The 22,950-nt window shown below is 41.2% G+C and overlaps 1 protein-coding gene across 1 annotated transcript; it reads right to left on the bottom strand.

Moving 5' to 3' along the window:
* Positions 1 to 1,965: 1,965 nt before the first annotated feature.
* On the bottom strand, positions 1,966 to 22,048 carry MAP3K8 (mitogen-activated protein kinase kinase kinase 8). Its single transcript, XM_014880402.2, has 9 exons — positions 21,965 to 22,048; positions 18,717 to 18,843; positions 17,479 to 17,840; positions 14,200 to 14,364; positions 12,617 to 12,878; positions 9,918 to 10,024; positions 5,741 to 5,893; positions 4,866 to 5,112; positions 1,966 to 3,376 (listed from the first exon to the last, which is right to left on the bottom strand). Exons 3-9 carry the CDS (start codon positions 17,812 to 17,814, stop codon positions 3,243 to 3,245), a joined length of 1,404 nt encoding a protein of 467 aa, XP_014735888.1. The 5' UTR covers positions 17,815 to 17,840; positions 18,717 to 18,843; positions 21,965 to 22,048; the 3' UTR covers positions 1,966 to 3,242.
* Positions 22,049 to 22,950: the final 902 nt, after the last annotated feature.

Here is a 22,950-nt window from a genome sequence, read left to right as displayed (position 1 = left end):
ACGCTGTGCACACGAGCAAAGCAAAACATGGAATTCGTTTATCACTTTCCATGGGCTGAAAGGTGTTTAGCCATCTCCAATGGCAACATGGGAAGACAAACACCATCACTCAGAATGTTTCCCCTTCTTCCCCCTGCTTTGTACACTGAGCATGACATGGTATGGCCTGGAATATCCCTTGGGTCAGGAGGGGTCAGCTGTCCCAGCTGTGTCCCCTCCCAGCTCCTCCTGTACCCCCAGCCTTCTCCCTGGTGAGACACTGAGAGAAGCAGAAAAGGCCTTGACACTGTGTAAGCCGCACTCAGCAACAACAGAAACATCCCTTGTTATCAACACTGTTCTCAGCACAAAGCTGAAACACAGCCCTGCACTGGATACTGTGAAGAAAATTATCTCTACCCCAGCCAAAACCAGCACAATCAGTGAACAGTGGGTTTCTACATGCACTTGTGTTTGCAGTTTAGCATGAGTCTCAGTATTCCCTCAAGAGAAAATTAAACTACACACCAGAAATCAACACAGAGGCAAATCATTTGCAAAATCCCATCACTCAGTGCTGACCAGCCAAACCCTGGGACTTGTGCTACTAGCACAGGATTTTCCCACCATCCATTTTCATTCCCTCCCCCTCACCTCCAGCCTCTGAGTTGCTCTGAGTACACACCTGCTCAGGCAACCAGATTAGAGGACTAATCTTCCCCCTCCCAGGATATTTCTAACCCAGTTCATTTCCCTGACCTCATTCCCCAGGTGCTGGTATAAACAAGTGGACCTACACAATGTAGGTATCACTACTGTGGGATGTGCTTGAGGGATGTGGGATGTTTAGGATGTGATGTATTGCTCCAGAGAGAAATTCCTGCTATGCTGCAGCCTAAGTCTCACCTGAGAAATAGTCCTCAGCTATTAGAAAGCTGATAGAGCTGGAAGCAATGCTTGGTGTTCAGCATACCTGAACAGCTGCTTGTTGATTGTGTACCAGTCCTCTGAAGTGATAATTATCCTGAAGCCCTCACACTGTTTAGACATGTGGATGTGCCTATAAAGAGCTATTGGTTCACTCAGCCAAACCTTATTACCTATGTCTGGCAATATACAACAGTCATAACTAAACCCAAATATGAAAAAGTGAGCCTATATTAAATAATGTCTCCAAATGCAGATTTCTATGTTAAAACATTTAACTGAGTGAGGGAAAGAAGAATGGCATTACAGAAAAAAAAAGTCAGTGTAACATTTTAAAAGCAAAGGTAAAAAGACCCCTAGCAGCCTGCAATTTTGACATGGATCTTGTTGAAGTATACAGGCACTCAATAAGCATTTGCATTACCCCTACCCATTGTCTGGTGAGAATAAGCACCTTAATTTTATAGAAGGGCATCTGGGGGAGAGATTATAACCCCACCTCCAGTTACCTGAAAAGCTGCTTCCTACTAATTCTATGAATATCCTTAAAGATCATAAAATTGAACACAGGTCTCTGAAACCAAAGGTAACCATCCAAACCATTAAGTCATGTTTTCTTTAAGTTAGCCACACTGAAAGTCTGATCCCTGAATATCCTGATCACTGTAGTCAGTATAAATACTAAGAGGACTCCCTGACACAGCTCTCCTCCAAGCAACTAGTTATCTAGAGATTTTGCACCAAGCACTGGAGCAAGTGGGTTATTCCCAATAGCATTATTTGCAGCAATTAAAATCAGGACTGAAGTGCTCCATGTAGTACACAACTGCTGTGCAACATCCAGGCAGTCCACAAGGAATGTTGGGGTGTGAGAAGATTCTGCCAGAAATACTTACCATCTATCACCAGAGTCCAAAATCCATCAACAATCACCTTGACCCTACTTCCCAATAAGTGGAATGATGCCAATAGTGTACCTAGGCCATGGTAGGGGGTGTTGGCCCAAATACAGTTGCAGCCCCATATTGGTTTTGAAGATGAAGGAAAAATGACCACGTCTCAAGGCACTGAGCTGGATTTATTCATTTGACCATATCAGTATCAAACTAGAAATCACCTGTTTAAGATCATGTGTTAGAGAGGAGTAGCATTAAATAACAGACATGAAAAAAAGAGACTGTGCTTCAGAAAAAATTCGGTGTACAACATACACAGTATGCCATTTAACACAAATGCTTACAAAGAGTCATCCTAAGCATCAGAAAGAGTTTTATAAAAGTTTACGTTCTCATCCCATGGGATGTACAGAACTATGCAGTTTACATAGTTTTACTATCATCCAAAACATCATGTTTCAAATGTATGAGGCACAGCAAGAACAATGCAATTCCATTTCCATAGGAACATAAACACTGCTTGTCACTAGTGACACGCCTTCCAAACCATAACACTCAGAGCAATTATACATGTGTACAATTTTAAAGTATTAAAAAGCAAGAGTTTGGAGCCTGCCCACTGTTACCAATAGCGAATAACACTTGATCTACCCTTGAAAACTATCTTAAATACCCTTGCAGTAGTTGTAACACAGGAAGGAGTTGGAGTCACTGTCATATTTTGTCAGGGCCAGCTGACAAATCCGAAAGCTAACTGACACTGCCAGTGAAAGCTTCACTCGACCCACAGAGCAGGGGACAGCCTCCTGTTTAGCTCCCTCTGCCCAGGGAAGATGCAAAGTTAAAACACATCTGTAAACAAGTGATAAACTGACTCCACAGACAGCTGATAGAAATTAGCTCAACTTAAGGGAGACCCTGATTTAAGAATGACTAGAGGTTGATCAAGTCTTAAAGACAGAACGAGACTGAACCAGTCTTTGACTGGTTAAATCAAGGACTTCTTTTTTTCTTTTTTGGAGTGAGGGGTGACAGAAAGGTTTTTTCTAAGGACAGCTCAGAGAGACCGAATCTTACAGCCCACATGCTAAATTATATTATCTTTTCTCCTGACATTATTTGCAAGCATATATTTTAAGTTTTACAAAAGTGCAAGGCCCAGCACAGGAGGATATCCTGGATTAAGACATTCCCAGCAGCAGTATTCTTTTCACCACCTTCTTGTTGGTCAACCAGCAGACACACAAACATCACTGCTTGGGATCAGCTTATCAAAGCCCCTAAGGGTTTAGCTTAATCATCTGTGCAATTAAACACTATTCACATTTGACAGCCTATAATGGCAATAGTTTTATGTACAAATTGGAAAATCAAGTCTTAAAATCAAATTTTAAGAGGTAGAGGTCCATTTCTGACCCATGATCATAAAATGTTACTGAGTCAGTCATATTCTAAGGCTGGTGGTCCCCTAACAATATTGAAGTAACCAGCTAGAGCTCCAAGGTCAATGTAGAGTGATCTTTGTCTCTTTAGCAGGTCTGACTCTTCCATGCTCCCATTACACAATGAGGAATCTAAAAAGAAAATAGAGAAACCGTGTCATTACTGCACAAATAGTTGTACCAGTTCATTTTCATGTTTATAGGTATTATTGGAATATTTGGCCTATTATTTGATCATATTAATCTGTGGTTTAGAAAATTTTTAAGTACAACGTAAGTCAAACCTCAAATAAAATAAAATCTAACAAACCAATCCACAACTCTAGGACAAAGAGAGGGAAAGAGTTTGCAACTGAAAACAGCAAGTGTGTTCAACTACTTAAGAAAGTCTCCATCAGCTGGAACAGCTAGGAAGACCTTTCTCATCCTCTGACCTATAGTGCTAAAGGAGAGTTTGATGCAAGAAAAAAACCTGCTAAGTTTCTGCCATCTGAGAATTCTGTTTCCTCATAGAGAAATTTTCATCTAAACACATGACACATCTTTGTCTGGGTGTGACAATAGAGAACGAATATAGGACCATCAGTTTCAGATTTCTTATTCCTTTTAAATCAAAGTCTAAAAAGACAGATCAGGTTTGCAATGGCAGAATTCCCCTGAATACTTGTATAATGAGTGTCTTGGAATCCCAAGCACCTGTAATAAAGTCCAAGTTTAATGGTCAAATAGTCTCTTCAAAAAAATTGATTCAGACGGTCTGAGCTGGTCAAAGGATTAGGCACCCCCAAGGCAAAATCCAGAAGGTACAATGCCATTCCAAATTCAAAAACTGTGACTGATTTCTTCAGTGAATTTGTTGCAACAATCATGTATTACAGTGCCCAAAACTTTGCACAGGTATCTTTGGAAATATTTATTCCAATTAAATAAACCACTTGTCTGGGAAGAGTCTTTCAATGCCTTTTGTCAGAGCCCTCCTAATGTATTCGGTAAATGGAAGAAAAGCATTTTGAAGCCTGTTGGCAGGTTGTTGGCACTAAATCTTGCTTGGGCTTGAAAGGGCTGTTTCCTACCTAGTTCATGTATTATCCTTCATTAGCACTTACTAATGCACAAGGGCAACAGCATTCTATCCCACAGTCATTTTTGGTTTTAAAACAAAAGCCTTGTACTGCTGACCCTCAGCAACATTAGTTATGGTTTTGTGTGTGCGTTTTTCCTTAAAAAGGCAAAACGTGTTGGATTTGCTGGTGGTTGTTGCACTTTGTAAATGTTTACAAAGCAAGAGTCTATAAAGCATCTCTAGTACAGTGGCAAATTGAGTCAATTTGGGACAAAAATCTGTACTTCATGAAGTGCCTTGAATGATTGCCATGGCTTTCCCAACAGCCAGTCCTTCCGGAGCCTCGAAGAATTCAGTCTAAGTTCCTCCCCACTGAAGTCAATGGGCGTTTTACAGATCACTTAATGACCTCGGGGTCTGATCTCATCTGATTGGGATTTTCACCGGTCACTTTCCAGATGTGTTTTGAGTTTCGTTGGTTCCTTACCACTCATTCAAACCAAGATTTGACACAAAGTAGTCTACAAAGTACGAGGCAAGTGAGCCTGATTCCAGTACCTGTAATATTTTCTGGCAGCTGCAGATCCTTCCTGGCGAGCAGTCTTTTCCTTTCAAACAACGCCGAGTCCAGGCTCTGGCACCGCGGCTGCTCTTCGGGGGGCGGGTGTAAGGCTTCGTGTTTCAGTAAGTCTGCTGCAGACAGCCTGTGATTAGGATTCCTGTCCAGAGCTGCTTCTAGCAATTCTCTCATGGAAGTGCTGCAGTCCTCAGCAATATCCTCTAAGGGAGGAGCTTGCTTGTGTATCTGTTGGAATGAAAAAAGACCATGGAAACAGTTATTCCAAAAACAGTGGAAGAGGAAATCACAGATAACCACATGAGTGGTCTGGGAATTCCCCAGTTAGGACTCATCACCTTCCTAAGTAGGGCTGATCAACTAGAACAGAACGTGCAACTACACAAACTCACTTCATAAAAATCAGACTTTATAATAAATTTTAAAACTCAAAGAAACTTCAAGTAAGCCTAAAATCCAGTGCAATGCAAATTCACCAAATTTCTGTACCACACTGGAAGAATCAGAGAATCAAATCTGCCAGGCTCCAGTTTTTATCTGCAATTTCTAAGGAAAACAGAAAAGTAGAAGACAGATGGGCTTGTTTCAATCAAGTCTCACACTGATCTAACCTTGTCCTTTCAGTAAACCTAAGGTTTGCAAATTGAAACACAAATCACAGAGACAACTCCAGCTCAGTCTCTGTCTTCCCCTAAATCATCAAAACCCACTTCTTTCCTCCCTCCCCTGAAGCAAAAAGGATGATATAATCTCTCTGACAAATATTTTGATAGTTTTTATATGACTAGAGCTTTCCCAACAAGAGTACAGGAAACCCTCCAACTGATACTGAGCTGGCTTTGCTCAGGACACTTACAATATAGAGGTAGGAGGGATATGCAGAACGAGGGTATCTGTTCACCCAGGGCGGGATGCCTGTTTGCATATGAATGATAGTAGCTCCCATGCTGTAGATGTCTGCTTTTGTTGTGTGGCCTCTGCAAAGGATAACTTCAGGGCTCATGTAAATCTGTGAAAAATAGTTAAAAAAAAAAAAAGATTACTCAACAGGGGAAAACAACAACCAAAGATGACTTAATGATATTTTGTGATCCTGGAAACCCCCCTCGGAAGGGATGCATCCCACTAGTACCTGCAAGCACCATTTGGGAAACAAGATTGATCTGTTCAGCATGTGAATACAGCCAAAGAGACAGTACCTGGACAAACTCATACTCCTCCTCAGATAGGCCACAGGCCAGTGGTCATGGGCCTTAGCTGAGCTGCGAGAGGCTGAGGTTCAAGCCATGGCTCTGCTTTGCTCAGATGAGTAGCAGAAGCCTCATTCCTCCACAGCAAAAGGAGGTTCCTGAATTGCCAGTTTGTTTTGTGGGGCACTGCTGGGACTGCTCCATTCTGCTTCAACAATGGCTGGGCATGAGCTAAAGAGAGAGGGTGAACTGTACTGACAGCCACCAGATGGGAGTAGGAGTCCACTCCTCAGATACCTGTTACACAGAATACTACACTACCCTTCTGAGTAGAGCTGACAGATATATACCCTCCTGTCTTTACTCTTCTTACCTCTCCTCCTTATCCAGTAACCTGCATGGTAGAGCATTATCTTGAGAAATGGGATGATGAGGAACAAGCCAGATCTAGGCAATGCATAAATTAAAAGTTAGGTGCCCTTTGCACCAGATTACCCCCAAAGCAGCTATGAAGAAAAGAATCCCTCTTCTAACCTTTATCCAAAGCAAAAATTCTAATCTTTCTCGACACAAACCAAATAGTTTTGATCCAAACATTTCACTGAAACATTTGAATTTGCCAAGTCTGAAGAAAGATCTTGGAAGCTCCTGCCAGCAAAGGCAGCTCAGAGTGCAGCTGAGGAGAACCAGACAGGCAGGATGCAGGAGGCACACCCTGCACAGCTCTGCCACTGGCCCGGGGAGCAGGTTACAACACCACATGGGCACAGCCCACAGCACACCAGGCTAGCAAGCTACCATATTTCTGCTTCTGGTTTCTACTTTTCCCTTGCCCAATTTCCCTCTAAAGGATTCAAACTAACTTTAATTAGTTCAAGTCATCCTAACACAAAGAATCACGTTAAAAGCCATTAACTGACACAAGGGCAGGAAGCTAAGTCATCACCACATGGCTGACTGCTTATTACCACAGACTGAGAAGGGCTGTAGGACTCACACAGATTCCAAGGAATATTTCCCAGTAAATTACGTTCCATATCTGCAAATAGAACTTGTGATTGGAAGTGTGTGCAAAGCCTCAGCAGGTGTCTGCAGCTGCTACTGACTTATCCACTGCATTCCTCAGGGCTAAAAGAAAATCAGTGCATCTGCACCCTCCACTTTAAGTCTCATAAGGAGAAAAGAACAGAACTTCTAATTCTATAAAAAGAAGTCTTTGGCAAATACAATGTAACTTGAGTGAAATCTACATAAGCAAAAAGCAGCTGCCTTCAAAAGAATGCTGGCACAAGATCCTACCTGCAGTTAAGGTGAGAAAATGGTCAAGATGCACCTTGACTGTACAGGGACAAAAATCAAAAATGAGCTCCAAAGCTCAGATTTCAGACTGGTCTAAGAGTCTGTTGTCACCAAAGCAAACAGCTCAAGCCATGGATAACTTCCCATTCTCATTCCTTCCAACTGGTGGGGGTACTTGCCTGCCAGTCAAACCTGTGTCACAGCCCAGCTAAAAACCAGTCCTTTCTTCATGCTATGCTAGTTTTAGTTTAGCATTCCTGAAAATGAATCATACCTTCCACACTCAATAAACTTTAGCAGACAACTTTTTACCCTCAAATGGTTGTAACTGAAGCTTATATATTTTAACAAAGTGACAGAAGCCTAACAGAAAGCGTAGCAACTGCCTAGAAAAAGTATTTCCTGTAGACAGTTTCATAACAACCACAGTTGAATGTTCTGCATGACTTGTACACAAAAGCAGAAACACCAGTCTTTTTTTCATACTGCACCATATAAACAAAATTTAAGTATCTTTCAATCCTGTTGCTCAGAATTGTAACAACTCATTTTTATAAACACAAAGAAGATTCACTACAATGATACTTTCTGTGCTATAGAAGTGAATGAATATCCTAACTCTCAGAGAACATGCACAGGACAAAGGTTACTCCACCTGCCACTTCCCTCAAGGACACAAGTCCCTGCCAATACCAGATGTAAGAGAAACCAGCCAGCTCATAGGCACAATGCTGTGTGGCAGTGACAGAGCCCCAACCAGGGGTTGCACAATTACATGCAGGAACAACAGGACAACTGCACTACTTCTTAAGGCTGTATAATACAGGGTGCAAAACTCAGGAAGACTTAAAAAAACTTAAAGAGTTAAGATCTTGCTTTGAAAAAAAAAAAAAAACAAACAAGAAAGCCAGACTACAGAGGCCATTTGTGGGTGACAGGATTAGGCACTATGGAGAGGAAGATGCCTAGAACAAAGACTGTGAGCAGAAAAGTCTATAGAAGCATCAGGAACATTAGCCTGTAAATCTTCCACTGGTATGTGAAAATCTCCTTTCCCAGTGCAGTCTCTCCAACCTCACTTCTGATTGCAATGCTGCAGCAGGATTGCTGCTCCCCTGAGACAGCAAACACCAAACATGGCCATATTTCAGGGTTGGGGGAATTATCAACTTTCTGAGGACAGGACTGCAGGTGTTAAAGTGTGTGGAATCATTTTCCTCCTATTAAATGAAGAACTAAATGTTTTTCACTTAGCAAAGTGAAAACACTGAAGTGTAAGTGTTTTCACTTTTCATTTGTTCTTATTAACACTTTTCACTGGTTCTCACTAACACAACCTTGGTCTGTCCTCCAAGACCCAGAAATGGATCCTCACCAGTCTGATCCACAATCATGGAAATTTCCTGTTTACACACATCTCCATCATTGGGAAATACCCTACCAACTCATACCCACCACTGTTCTTATTCTCATTTACAGCACACAAAACCCCCTTGAACAAGCAAAAAACCCCAAACCAAAGTAAAAACCCCACAAAGCTCATACATGAAGTGCCAAAAAGCATGCTGCTTCCAGTTCAGCAACCATTTTAAGCTCTTAACTCCCCTGACTAGAAAGACACTGAAAACAAATATTCAAGTGTTTTCTCAATGATCTTGAAAAAAATAAACAAACCTGACCTTCTGTGAAATCCTGGTTTATCCTACCCTGCTAAAAAGTGAAATGCTTCTTGTCAGTTACACAAGGATCTCCTCTTTACACATGTGGAAGACTATTAAAAGGGTAAGTGCCAATATTTCAGCTAAAGTATTTCCTGTAAACAACCTCCTCCAGCAACAGAGAGAACAGATGCCACATCTGCAGCAGCTATCCAAGCTAATTGTTGCTGCTTGGTTGTTTGCTAAAACTCCAGCCCTGCAAACACCTCGGCAGGAATGCAGCCCAAGTGGCAGAATCTTAAAGCCACTGAGAACATTTAAAAGAACCCCACCTCCATCACAGTAATGTCTAAGCAATTTTACCAGATAATCATGAACTGTGCCATGCACAACCTCTGAAGAACCAAAGGGTTACGTGCAGATGGAGAACAGAGCTTAGAAGGGCTAAGGGATGAAACCCAGACATCAGTAATTTCTGTGGTTTTGAAGGAGGAATCAAAGTACAGTGTTGAGCAGGTCACCCCAGTCCATAGCATGTATCTCAAAAGAAATCTTTGCTAAAGCAAAGAACAAATTCCTGTTTGAAGTGTCTCTGACCAGCAGCTGAAACACTGCAAACAACCCTCCTCAGAGTACTGTTTGACTTCAGTGAATAATTGCTAACAAATGGGACTGCAGAGAAAGTGACACAGCTTTCAAAGCATTCCATTCAGCAAGTTGAAAATAAAAATATAATTGAGACTCTATTTATGTTTGTAACTTTTTAAAAGATTTTATAGTAACTATTTTACCCATGCTTCTAACCCTCCAGCCTCAAATTTGAGCCTAAACAACACAACCATAGGACTAATGTAATATAAGGACTTTTCTCCCTTCAGCTTCTTACCTCTGTTCCTCTAAGGTCTTTGGGATAGTAAATGTCTTCAGTCATTTGAACACTTAGGCCAAAATCCACCAAAACAGCCTTAGTTGACATAAAGACAATGTTGCTTGCTAAAAGAAAAAAAATTACATAATTTAAGTGTCTGGCACATTTGGTATTTATTTTACAACACTCCTGTTTTATTCAGATGCTAGCCTGAAAAGGGAGAGAGATTAGCACAACCACTCTCTACAGCCATTATCCTTCTAGCCAAAATAGATCTGGTAATGATTTGGTTCAATTTGAAATCATATCTTAAAAATCAAACTGGACTGGTTTATGCAAAAGAATCAATGTTTGGTCACTTTCGTAGCTTAAAATTTAAAAAAAAAGCAGCAAAATATAAAAAGGCTGAGGGTAGGGGAGGAAGGTAGAAATCTGGCAGACACCATAGCACAGTGCTCTGAAGATGTTTAATGGTCTCCAAGGTGGAGATCATGCTGTGCACCTCTGGCTATAAACAGCACAACTGTTGCTCACCAAGAGGCTTTTCTAGAGCAGCAATTTAAGTGAAGAGAGAAGCAGAGAGTAACCAGGGCCCCTCCACAGCAGCCACACCAGTCACCTGCACTGGTCCATGAGGGCAGCTCAGCATGACAACAGAGGACAGACAATGGCTATAAAAGTAATATAACACTGAACATTTCAAACTCCCTCTGAACTGCAGCAGAATCTAGGAGCTTAATTTACTTTCCTTCACAAAACTCTGCCTAAGGCACAATTTTGTACTCAGAGGCTTTGTTTGCAGCTGTATTTCTGATCAAATATTTAAGAATGTAGGGCTCAGTGTGAGCTTTGAGAAATCCTTGTTTGCTGTTTCAGAAGATGTGGTAAAATGAAGTCTCCAAGTTACCCAACAGAAACACATTTTTCTTACAGGAAACTGGGCTATTTTCCATCTTGACAGTGCCTACCATGACCACCCAGTGTGAGGACAGCCTTGATTTCAGTAGTACTGATTCCTGAAGCAATGCTTCACACCACTGCCTCCTTACCAGTGCTATAGACTATGTAAATCTGTAATTTTAGGGATAACTTTGAAGATATGCATTTTAAACAGCCCATAATAGATGGTGCAAAGGGCCAGACTGCCACAGTGCAGCAGGATCTGCTGCCTGCCTGGGACCATACCCAGCCTCAGCTGCAGCTGATTTTGGACTGAAGCTCCCCCTACCAAACAGCCTGATGGTTTAACTGCTCTCCAACCAAGGGTTAAAATGAGTGGGAGCACTGAACACCTCCCAAGAACCAGAATGTCTTCCTCCCCTTCCTTTCTCAGGGCATTTTTTCCTCTCAATAAAATCCTCATCTTCTGTACCAGTAGAACAGACTCAATTGCAGCTCAAAAACAACAGAGTGAGGAAGAAACTGGAGGTTTCGGGAAACAGTCTTTTCTATTGATTCCACCTACGGAGGGAAAACACACACTGCTCCCTGCATGGAGGCTGCTTTGCCAGGCAGTGGGCATGGCTCCACCTCAGCCTGGACTACCCAGCTCACCCCTGGCACCAAACGGGCAGGAACATGCCCAGGGCTCACCCTGGGCACCTGTGGGCAACCACATCTGCCCCAGGCAACCTCTGCCTCATCATCTGCCCTGCATCCACCAACACAGGAAAAGGCTGGAAAAAGTGAAACACGCTCATATCCATCACATTCACAATGGGCTGGTTCTCCTACTCACTACCTAGACATACTAGGCTTTGGGCTGGTTTGGTTTTTAGATCATTTAATTAATGTCTTTGTTACTACCAATTAAAATAAACCCATAGGAAAGACTCTTACTGCAAATGAGAAAGAAAAACTAAGGGAAAAAATAAGCACTTTTGTAGCTGTCAGAATCTCAAAGGCTTGCATCTAAAGTACTGACACATACTAAATTTAAAAAACCCAAAAACACAAAACGGAGAAAAATTTTGCAATTCCTAATAATCATCTTCTGTGAACTATTGCAATGCTTCAGTCTGAATATTTCTACTTCAAACCTTCAAGTTTAGCTAAATAAACTCACAAAGATGCATCCATCTGCAGGCCGAGGTGGTACTAGGAGCAACAGCATTTAATACTAATTTAAATGCAACATATCAAAATTGAACTTTAAAGCAATTTAATACTAGTGTATTTAATTTGGACTTAACAGCAATATATTTGATTATTTATACATGTTAATATCCAGAGTTTTTAAAAAGCAAACATATATAAAAATTTGCTGTACTTGTTGAAAGAAAGAAACCAGCACAAATTACGTATTTACTTCCAAAGTGTCTCAAACTGAGGAACAGCTGTGTAGAAATGTAAACCCTAAAAGAAGGTGTGAATTGAAGGTGAGCATGGAAACATTCAGGATGAATTTATATTGAAAGTAGGAAACTTCTGGCTGAACACAGACTGATAACTTTACCCTTTAGGTTTTTGTTTAAATTGAGTTGCTCAGATATGGCATAGAATCTATGACTTTCTAATTATCCTCTCTGCTGGAGTGAATTAATAAATACTATAAGTAACTATTGCCTCTAGAACCTGACCTTGCCATTTGTTAAGCATCACCCATCCCTCCCCCTCAGAGATGTAAGGCTACATGTCCCAGCTCAGTCCCAGGGACTCCACAAGGGCCCCAGCCCAGCCAAGACCAGGAAGAACCCCATGGAATCACACAGACATACGTTTGATATCATGGTGGATAATCCTCTTCGAGTGGAGAAAGTCAAGTCCTTTCAGAATATGCTTTGTCACCCAAATTATTTCAAACTCTCTCATAGGACCACAGCTCTCCAGCTTTTCCATGACAGATCCTCCCTCTCCAGCTTCCATGAAGAGATGGATTGTCTCATCCCACAAAATAGCGCCGTATAATTCAGCAATGTTTTCATGACGGAAACATGCCTGTATTTCAACATCTGATGGTTTGAACTGTTCCACTGGGACCTAGGACATTGAAACAAAACCAGTTATCCACAACAAAAACAAGTTATCCATGTGGACACTAATTATCCTATAGATTAACAGAAAAGAAGGAAGTATAGCACTTGCATCTGCTTTTAAAATACTAAGCTTTCCTTTGCTCCTGTAACTTTTCTTCCTTTGCAGCTGAGAGAGTTCCTGTTAAAAGTTGAGGGATATTTTGGAATCATGCCCAAATGAAAAGAGCAATCTTCCAGAAAAAGCAATGTAGCAAGAGTTATTCCCGTCAAAATCCAGTGATTACGCAAAAGCTTTATGCAAACTTCCTGGTGAAGGAGATAAAATTCCCACTGCTTTTTCCATTAGCTTTGTGCACTCATCTGCACTACCAGAACTACACACCCACCTGACAGGTGGACGAGTGCTTGCAGTGCTCAGGTCCATTACTGACCTCAATTCAGTCCTTATCAGCACTGGTTTATGGCTTGCAAGAAATGAAAACTGCTTTGAAGGGAGCGCCAGCAGCATGATATTTCTTTAAAAAGTTCTGATGGCAGATTGCTGAGACAATAAAAGCAGTGTTTGCTTACAGACAGAAAAGCTACTACTGCTCTGTTTAGTTTTCTTCCCTTGGACTTGTGTCTGTGAACCAAATAAGAGGCTTGTCTATTCAATGAGAAATACTGTTTTTATTTTCAGAAACATTAGGATACTTAATGCTGCAGTGGATTATGCAGGAGCAGCTAACTGTCTGTCCCCATATAGACACACTGGCTGCAGGGGAAGGACATAGAGCTGCCTGCCCAACTCTTTCACACACAAAATCAATACAGGTACTTATTCCTGAGCTGGGGGATATAGAGCAATGTCTCAACTGAGCTTTTACTGGCCCTCAATATTTACTGCTCAATTCAAAATTGTATGTTAGAAGGCATAGCTGAAAGAAAATGTTGGCTTGCAGTTCTCAGTAGTCTTTTTGAGGCATCTCACAACCTTAACTCCATCAGTGCCCAAAACAGTAAGAGTTGAACATACTGAGTTCTAAGTGACTTCAATGGCACTGGAGTAAAGAAAACTGAAGTCTGAGCATCTCAGTTAAAGGACAAGAGCCTAAAACTTCTGTAGCAGCAGGATTTTGCTACCACCTTCAGCATGAGATATTCACATTGATATTTTACCATAGTGGGTACAGTAGAACAAGTAGAAAATCTACTCTGCAGCACAGCCCATGTGCCAGTTACACAGACTTCTGGACACATTCAAAATGCTGAAAGATTTGAAAATATACTGTAAGTAGTATGTCATACAATATTTGCTCAGAGATAAAACTATTAAACTAACATACCAATTTGCATGCCATTCGTTTCTTGGTTTCTCTGTCTTGGGCTAAGTACACCTTCCCAAAAGCTCCCCGAGGAATAAAATCAGAACCAATGTTCCTGTAAGTCAACTTCCATGGAAACAGGAGTACGTCCGAATCAATTTGATAGCGCCCGTTCTTGGGTGTGATCTGTGGAGTTAAATAAATAATAAAAAAAACACAGTGAAGTAAAAATTACTTTAAATTAATGAACTTTATACATATAGTAGACAAAAAAGATACATCACTTATGTGTATGATGCACATGATCTGCTTAGCAGTCTTTATTTAGTAACACCAAATGGGAACAGCATGTGAGGTGTGGCATTCATTCACAGCCCAGGCATCCACGTTTCTCTCCAGTGACTAACTTATGAAGTGTAAGTTGCAATTAATTGTCTTGAAACAACAACAACAGCAGCTGGGTTAATGAAATTACCCACCTCTTGTTATTAGATTTACCTGCACATGTTTGTCCTTCCTGTAATCTGTTAACTTGTTATGCCACATACCTGTTACTCACAGGTTATCTTATACAACAATGTGAGCAAGAGTTTCAGCATTTCCTAATATCACAATGTACTCCCAGGAGTCTAGTTTTCCATCTTATATTGGAGTTTCTGCTGCTTAGTAAAAGGTCAAAGAAGTCTGCCTCGATTTTACCAGCCACTTTCCTATAGTTTTATATCATAGTTTAAAAAAGAAGAATGGGAGTAACATTGCCTCCTCTAGGTGGATAATGTTGGGAGCTTTGGTTCTTCTGTATCACCAACTAGGCAAGGAGGGGATTCAGGGCACCTGTGAGTATCTTGCTCTAAATCTTTCTCCCAAAGAGCTTCCTCCCTCTGCATGTGACAGAGAGAGACTAAACGCCTAACTACAGCCATGTGAGTACTGCTTGGTTTCTGATGTTGCTTCTTCAGTCTCTCAGCTACAAAATTAATAATATTTCCTATGAATATGCCTCTAATTATTTCAGCCATTATCTGAAATAGCATTAATCTCCTTACTGCTACTTTATCAAGATTCTTGAAGAGATGTAAAATCACTTCAAAGATATTTATCATTTCATGTCTGTCACAGGGCCTCAAATACGCAGATCTTCAGCTACCCTTTTTAAGATAACAGCATATGAGGAAGATTATTTGGTTTGGATTTCTATTTAAGATATAACATATAATCTTTCATCCTTAATCTACCTTCATGCTTTTCAATTAGGAAAGTACTTTCTTGACTACTAAAATTGTCATTTGTGATTTGTACCTACTCGAAATAAATTAATTCTTCTAAGTTCCTAAATCTGGGGAGGATAAGTTCTTAACCTTTGGCCAAGGAGGCAGAAGGGGCTGTCCTTTAATAAAAGGTATTCTTCTTAGGATAAAGAGAACAAGCCTTCCCTCTACTTATTAGAGTTAGGGGAAAGCAATCTGTACATGTCTATCAATCTGTACATCTTGCTTGCCTACTTCAGCATTTCAAACGGTTGAGACTAATCCGTATGGGTTACACCTTATCCTGGAAAGGAAGAGACGCTGAGCAGAGTTCATTTGCAGAGCAAGACAGTGATGATCACCACACTATTCATGTTTTCAGGCGGCTTCTAGGACTAGTTCCTAGCCTGACCATCTGAAAATCTGTCTGTGGCTGCAATGCTTCTTTCAGTTCAGTTTTAACTAAAAGAAATCCAGCTTGCACACTTCAAGACCATTTGTGAGGCAAGCCACAGTGCAACCAGTGAGAGTCACCAGGCAATCAGAAACAATCCTGACCCTAACCAAAATGCTGTAGATATTTACAGGGCAATGCCCCTGCTGAAATGCATGCACAGGTAATGCCCTGCCTCCAACCTTCAGTTGCATAATGGGATCACGTGCACCTAATAGTACTTGGTTCATACCAACTGTATGCATCTGTAGAAACAATATGCAAGCAAAACAACCACGAGTATGCAGAACAGTGTCTACCCTAAGCATAGGAAACATTAAATATTACTAAGTGTCATTTCAATGTTACAGAGTTGAAAAGTGATTGTTTTGCAATACCGCAATACTCCCTCCAAATCTGAATAAAGCAATACCCTGTGTTACTCAGGTTACTGGGTATAATACTCAGGCATTTCGCACCTGAGTAAGCCTCAAGCAACCAGTGTTCACATATAAAATATATTATATACAGGATTTTTAAGATGATAGATGTAGAGCATCTTAAGAAAACACAGCAGCAACACCAACATACATTAATAGAATTCCATTACAACACCGATTGTTTCCAGAGCAACTGATCTCAAACAAAAGTTTAATGACACTAATATTCAGAGATGCTTGTAGAACAAAAGTTTTTAGGGAAAAAAATAACATCTCAATACAACATATCTGTATACTTGAATTTAGCAGTGTGAGATATTACATAATATTGTAACTCTTAAAATCACACTTGATAGTATGTGCTTTTTCTCCTTACATTACTACCATTGACATTTTTTGCAGATAGAGCAAATTTAGGAACTATATTTTTAGATCCTAGATCTTTATTTTTGGGAGTTTGCATAATGAATGTTTTACTGCATGAACACAAGGCACTGGAAGCCTCTTACTTCTCCCAGATCTGTAAACCATCATAGTTCATAGAATCATAGATAGGCTTTGGTTGGAAGGGGTCTCAAAGATCATCTAATTGCAATCCCCCCACTATGGGAAGGGATGTCACCCACTAGGTCAGGTTGCTCAGGGCCCCACCCAACCTGGCCTTGAACACTTTCAGAGATGGAGGCATCCACAGTTTCTCTGTAGTCTATTCCAGAGCCTTACCACCCTCAGAGTAAAGAAATATGTACACTTTTAGTTTAAAATCATCCCTCTTTGTCCTATCACTACACACCTTTCTAAAAAGCTACTCTGCCTCTTTTTTATACAAGTTGTGGATTTTATAAGCCCCATTTAAGTACTGAAAAGACAAAGTGAGTTGTAGATTTTTCTTTTTGACTGCTTGTCTCAAGTTTGTATTCATTACTGGGAAATGTTTTCTAACCTCCAGGGATACTAGGAGATAACAGAGTGGATCCTTCTGAACAACAGACCTGTCTCCATAGCTGCCTGAGGCTGCAGGGGCTAGACTTGATAGGCTGAGAGACCCCTTCCAGCCCCAGGGTTGCACAGGAAACCACAGCCTGTTACTCATGCAACTGATCTTTATTTAGAATCATTAAAAACTTCTAATTCCTCCAGTCTTTGAAATGCCAAGTAAAAGGAAAACAGACGTACATACCATATTCAAGAGAATTCCAGATTCCTGTTGTGTGCATCCTTTAAATTGTTTTGCAGTGTTAGACACCTGATTTGCAAAGGCAAGCAGGTCTTCCACAGTCCCATATTTGACAGAGGACATCAAAGAGACCTCCCTTTCACAAAACAGTAATGATTCTGCACGCTCATCGTTTTGATTTGCCTCTTCACACATTGTAATTAAGCTGTCTTCATAGACTGCAATGTCTTCACCTGGGTAATGGTTTTCCATGATGGCTATCACCTCAGACATATTTAGATCAGCTAGCAACAAGTCAATCTCCTCTTTGCTATCACTATCCGTGCTCATATACTCCATTACTGTCCACTTTGCAAAAATCACTCCTGGAAAAAAAGGAAACAAACTTGAAAACACTTTTCACCTAAATTTGTTTTAGTAAAGTAAGAATGAAAAGGAGCTATCAGACTGATCAGCAGCTCATCATAATACAGATTTTAAATTAATAACTTGTCTTATGAAGAAAATAATAATTAGGATCCCCGGTGAAGACAAAATGGAGAAATATTTGCTAGTGAAATTCATTTAGAAGTTACTAGTTAACCTCCTCTGCCATTCATTCTTGGAATTTATTATGATAAAGCTTTCCCTAAGAGGAACAGGTACAGTAAGAATACACCACTGTGATAGAAATGCAAAAATGAAGGAGCACCCTCAATACAAACAAAGGAATTCATTGTTTGGAAAAGAATGATAAAGGGAGATATTAACATCCTCAATTAGTTTATGTCTAAGTTTGTATCGACAAATTATGGGATGTATCCAGGAAGTAGAAAAGGTCACAAAGCAAGGTCATTCCACTAGTAATAGGCATCTGTAGCATTGTACAAAGCACAACTGTCACCACCTGAGATACAAAATCCGTATTTTTGCAAATAACTGGTCAGAACTAGACTTGAATAGAAATTTTCACCCTGACTTTCAGAAGAAAGTCAGAAACTGAGCTATCATAAAAGCAATGAGCTTTTGAAGTGGTTTCCAGGAGTTTGTTCTGTTCCCACTAACCCTAACAGTAACTTTTCTGGTTACTGTTGCACCTCTTTAGCTGGAATGGACTTACATACAGCAAGCTGGGTTCAACTTCCCAAAAAGTCTCTTTCTATTCCAAAGAGTTACATATTCAAGTTAAAAATATACGCATGGTCAGTCATTAAAATACTGACACAAATAGTTTCCAACACATAAATTTCTAGAGCACTTACCTTGTATTTAACCTGATTACATCACTCAAAACCATTTAAAAACGTCTCAATAGAATCCCTGAAGTCATCACGTTTTTCTGAACCCGTATTTACCACTGATGATAATTTCACAGTGTTCTGTGGCAGTCTATTAAAAAAGCAAAACAAATAAAGCCATTGCATACCAGCTCAAGCAGAAGGACTGGTTTGTACTCATATACATCATTTGCTTCATGGAAAGAAGAGCTAGTAATCACAAGGCTGAGATAACAGGGGATTTTTCTGCAGAAAAAGATGCCAACTCAAGAAAGAATCAAGCTACTGTATCATCTAGATTTCCAAGTAGTATGAAAAATAGTTTTTCCATGTTTAGGTCCCGAGTTTTATGCTCTCTGTCTCATGCCTGTTTAAGCAAAGAGTAGGACCTCCTTTTCCTTTAGCAGAACTGACTACAGCATGCCCTCTTTAGAGAGCTCTCATTTCCCTTTTTCGTAATCCACTACACCATCTATTTTGGGCAAAAGATAACAACTAGGCGAAAAGACACTTAAAAAAAAAATAGAAAGAAAATCAGCAAACAAAACCTTATCACAAGGACAAGCAGAAGACTCGGTCCCCTGAGGCCAGGGAGCAAAGCATTTACCCAGGTGCAGTTTCTGGTTATGATCACTATCTTTCTTACCCTCACCACAAGGACGTAGAAGCTTTGTGGCACATATTTCTCATGGGTTAGAGTATTTACGTCAGCCCTAATGCGAAGAAAACCAAGTAAAATGACGTGTCTTAGTTGGCAAAGAAGTCAGACCACGTGCTGAAAATTCAAAAGGCAGGACAGGACAGCAGATGCAGCATCAGACAAAGCAAACAGATTGCACGTTCCTTTTCAAACTCAGACCCAAACCCTGTGAGTGATGGTGGCAGAACAGTCCTGTGCCCCCCTGTTCCCCCAAGACAGGCAAAGTGACTTTCACCAGCACTCGACATCAGTTCATCCGACCCTAATCAACCCACACGCCCAGCATTAGGGCAGCCAGGTTGGAAACTTTGTGGTCACTAGCACAACTTGACTGGGGAGGCCCCGGGTTTTGTATCCTGGGTGCTCAGAGAGGTCACAAAAAGGAAAAGATGCTGTGGGTGTTTTCTGCTCCCTATCACCTCAACTTGCTCCATGACCAAGCTACAGGCTGTTAACAAAGCCTGAACATGGTTACTTTTTAATAGAAATGAGATTTCTATTTTCCCCAGAGCAGGACTTATATTCATAGCTTTTTTTTCCTTTTTCTCTTTTTCTTTCTTTCTTTTTTTTTTTTTTTTTTTTTTTTTTCTTTTGGTGCTGAATTAGTGTCATAAAAGGAACCAAGAGACCTCATGTGTAAAGTCAGGTAAAGTTACAAACTAGTCCTGAGGGACTTTCTGAAGAAAAACAGGAGCCTCTAGATGCTCTGGTCTTTTATGGATAAAGACAAATACGCACCACATTTAAACTAATCTACTCTCTGAAGCATTTTCATGCACAAAGCATCTGTACAGATTAGACCAAATGTAGCTTTCTGGAAGTGCCAGCTCTGCTCTGTTCCTCAAAATGTTCCCAAACTAGAGCACAATACTAATAAAACTATTGGCAATTTCACTGCTACCCAAAAAGCTCTGAATAACATGAAGAAGTGACTATAACCTGAATATTCTCAGTTCTGTGCTTTTAGTGCTCGAGAAAATCTGCAAACCCTTCACCTCTTTCTCAAATAACAAGTGATGGGACCAGGGGAAATGGCCTCAAGTTGTTGGATATTAGGAAAGGTTGGATATTAGGAAATATTTCTTCACTGAAAGAGTTGTCAAACACTGGATCAGGCTGCCCAGAGAAGTGGTGGAACCACCATCCCGGGGGGGATTTAAAAGACAGACATGTAGACGTGACACAGTTTAGTGGTGGGCTTGATAGTCCTGGGTTAGAGTTGATAATTTTACAGGTCTTTTCCAATCTAAATGATTTCATTTTCCCCTATATCTAGCAAATTCTAAGTACTAAATGTTTACACAATAAAAACTGTCTAGACTGTAAAAGCTGATTTTTAAAATTATGCAGCAATTTAGTATTATATGTCCCCTACAGGCAAAAAAAACCCCAAAAAAACCCAAACAAACAAACAAAAAAACAACAACAACAAAAAAAAAAACCAAAAACCGGGTCCATTTTCCAATGGGAAATTCACTCTTCCTTAAAATTCACTTATCCTTAAAATCCCGTACTAGTATCAGTGGTGGGCACTCATGTAGTATTCTAAATCATCCTATATAATCTAGGTTCATGAAGAAATGACATCACTAAGTATGCTTTACTTAGATTCTCAGCTGAAAAAACAGGTTTACCTGCAGTAGAAAAATAAAACTGCATGCAAACACTTAGATCACTTGCTAAAGCACAAGACTCTTTCTCCAGTTTTGCCAATATTTCAACATCATCACATGAGTAATTTGTAAGCCAAAGGTTTATTTCTCTATTCTCTGCGTAGCTTTTCAACCCCTTTTGCCTAAGAAGTGTGCTGCCAGAGTCCATCCTTATATCCATCATATTAAATAAGAGTTCACACCAGACTTTTGAGCCCCTGTGAGACTTTTTGTGTGTCAAAGATCAACGACGGAAAAAATTGAACAAAATCTACAATAAAAATAAAATTTAAAAACCAAAAGCACGGACAAAAAAACCTTAAAACCCCTCCCCTCCCCAAAAAAAAGCTAGCCACAAACTGCATAGACTGGCTCAACAAAGTCATACACCCATAAAAAAGATCTCTTGTGCTGCTTTTAGAGAATAATTTTCTGGTCTAAGCGACAAGTGACTGCCCACTAGAAATGGAAAAAAGTCCTTATTTAGTTTTAAGAAAACTCGACAGACGTTGAAAAAACACAATTCTTCTGAAAAAAACTTATACTATTAAGAAACAAGAAATATCAACAACTTCAATTTCGAGAACATTTCACATATTCCCTCGGAATAAGAGAATCCGCGACTCTCCGAGCGCTGGCAGCAGCAGAGCCCAGCCCCAGCCCCTTCCTGCCCTGCAGCCCCGGGGACAGCGCAGGTGCCGCAGCGGCGGCGGCTCCGCCGGCACACGGAGCAGCTCGGGAGGCCGAGGGCAGCGGGGACCGGCCCCGCGACAGCGCTGCGGCCCCAGCCGGGACCCGAGCCCCCTCCGCCCGCAGCGAGCCCCGTCCCGCTCGGCTCCATCCCGCCCGGGCTCTGCCGGTGCTCCCCCTGCCCTGCTCACCCGCGGGGCGCCCGGAGAGCCCGCGCCGCCCGTCCGTCCGTCCGTCCACTCCGCTCCGCTCCGCTCCGCTCCGCCAGGAACTCCCGGGGGCGGGGAAGGGCGCAGGTAGCACCGCCCGCCCCCGGCCGAGGGCGGGGGACCGGGCCGGCCCTGGCCCCGGTTTCTATTTCGGTTTCCCAGCAGGAGCAGGCGCTGCGCTGTCCTAACGCGGCCTCAAGCCCGGCCAGCGATCGCCTCCTGCTCCAGCGGTGGCACTGCCCGGTGGCAATGGCTTGTTCCAGGCGGTGGCATCGGTAAATCCCTTTTCTACCACCTCATGTTTCCATGCGCACCTAGAGGGCGTCTACCAGCGTCCTACGAGTTTAAACATTATCTGAATCAAACTTCAGCTGACACGCGGGTGGAATTTAGGACAACAATGTGAAGAATTCGTTAGTGGCAGTAGTATTAAAATACTTCAGGACACAGTAGTATGAGTGGGGTAATTGCTAAAATTGGGCACAACTACTTTTTATTTCTTATCCATAAGGAAGTAATTCTTGCAAAACTGTTCTGCCCACTAGCTCCTCTTCAGTCAGTTCGTTTTTAAGGAGACAAGTAGCACCTTCAACAAAACCAGCTGCCACAGCACTAGGAGCTGATGAGTTGAATCTGTCTCAAGGTGTCAAGAGACCCAAAATGGATTTTTGGTTCACTATCTGCAGTGTAATGACTATTTGCTTACTGAAGTCACTGGCAAAACCATCATTATAAAGTTTCAGGACAAACGTCCACCATAGGTTTCAGTGTTCAACTGCTTTTCTGTTATATTATCAAGATACCCTGACTCCCATGTTTAAAGGGTTTATGTTTGCTACCTCTCCTGGGGTATTCATAGTTGTCCAAAGTATGTCACAGATGACATTCTGAAATGTGCAAGGGTTTAGACTCACTATAGGATTTTCTTTTCCTTAGCATCAAAACTATGTATATGGAACTCTGTTAGC

Source organism: Sturnus vulgaris, chromosome 1 (genome assembly GCF_052056855.1).
Source record: "Sturnus vulgaris isolate bStuVul1 chromosome 1, bStuVul1.hap1, whole genome shotgun sequence".
NCBI classification, from domain to species: Eukaryota; Metazoa; Chordata; class Aves; order Passeriformes; family Sturnidae; genus Sturnus; species Sturnus vulgaris.
This window is presented reverse-complemented; position numbering and strand designations above follow the sequence as displayed.

What these genes read in the sequence shown, in the direction of transcription:
- MAP3K8 (XM_014880402.2), bottom strand. Translation starts at nt 17,814, where the DNA reads ATGGAGTATATGAGCACGGATAGTGATAGCAAAGAGGAGATTGACTTG. An exon ending in AACGAATGGCATGCAAATTG is followed by an intron (nt 12,879 to 14,199) that starts GTATGTTAGTTT and finishes TCAATGTCCTAG; the next exon opens with GTCCCAGTGGAACAGTTCAA. An exon ending in ATCCCTCCTACCTCTATATT is followed by an intron (nt 5,113 to 5,740) that starts GTAAGTGTCCTG and finishes TCATTCCAACAG; the next exon opens with ATACACAAGCAAGCTCCTCC.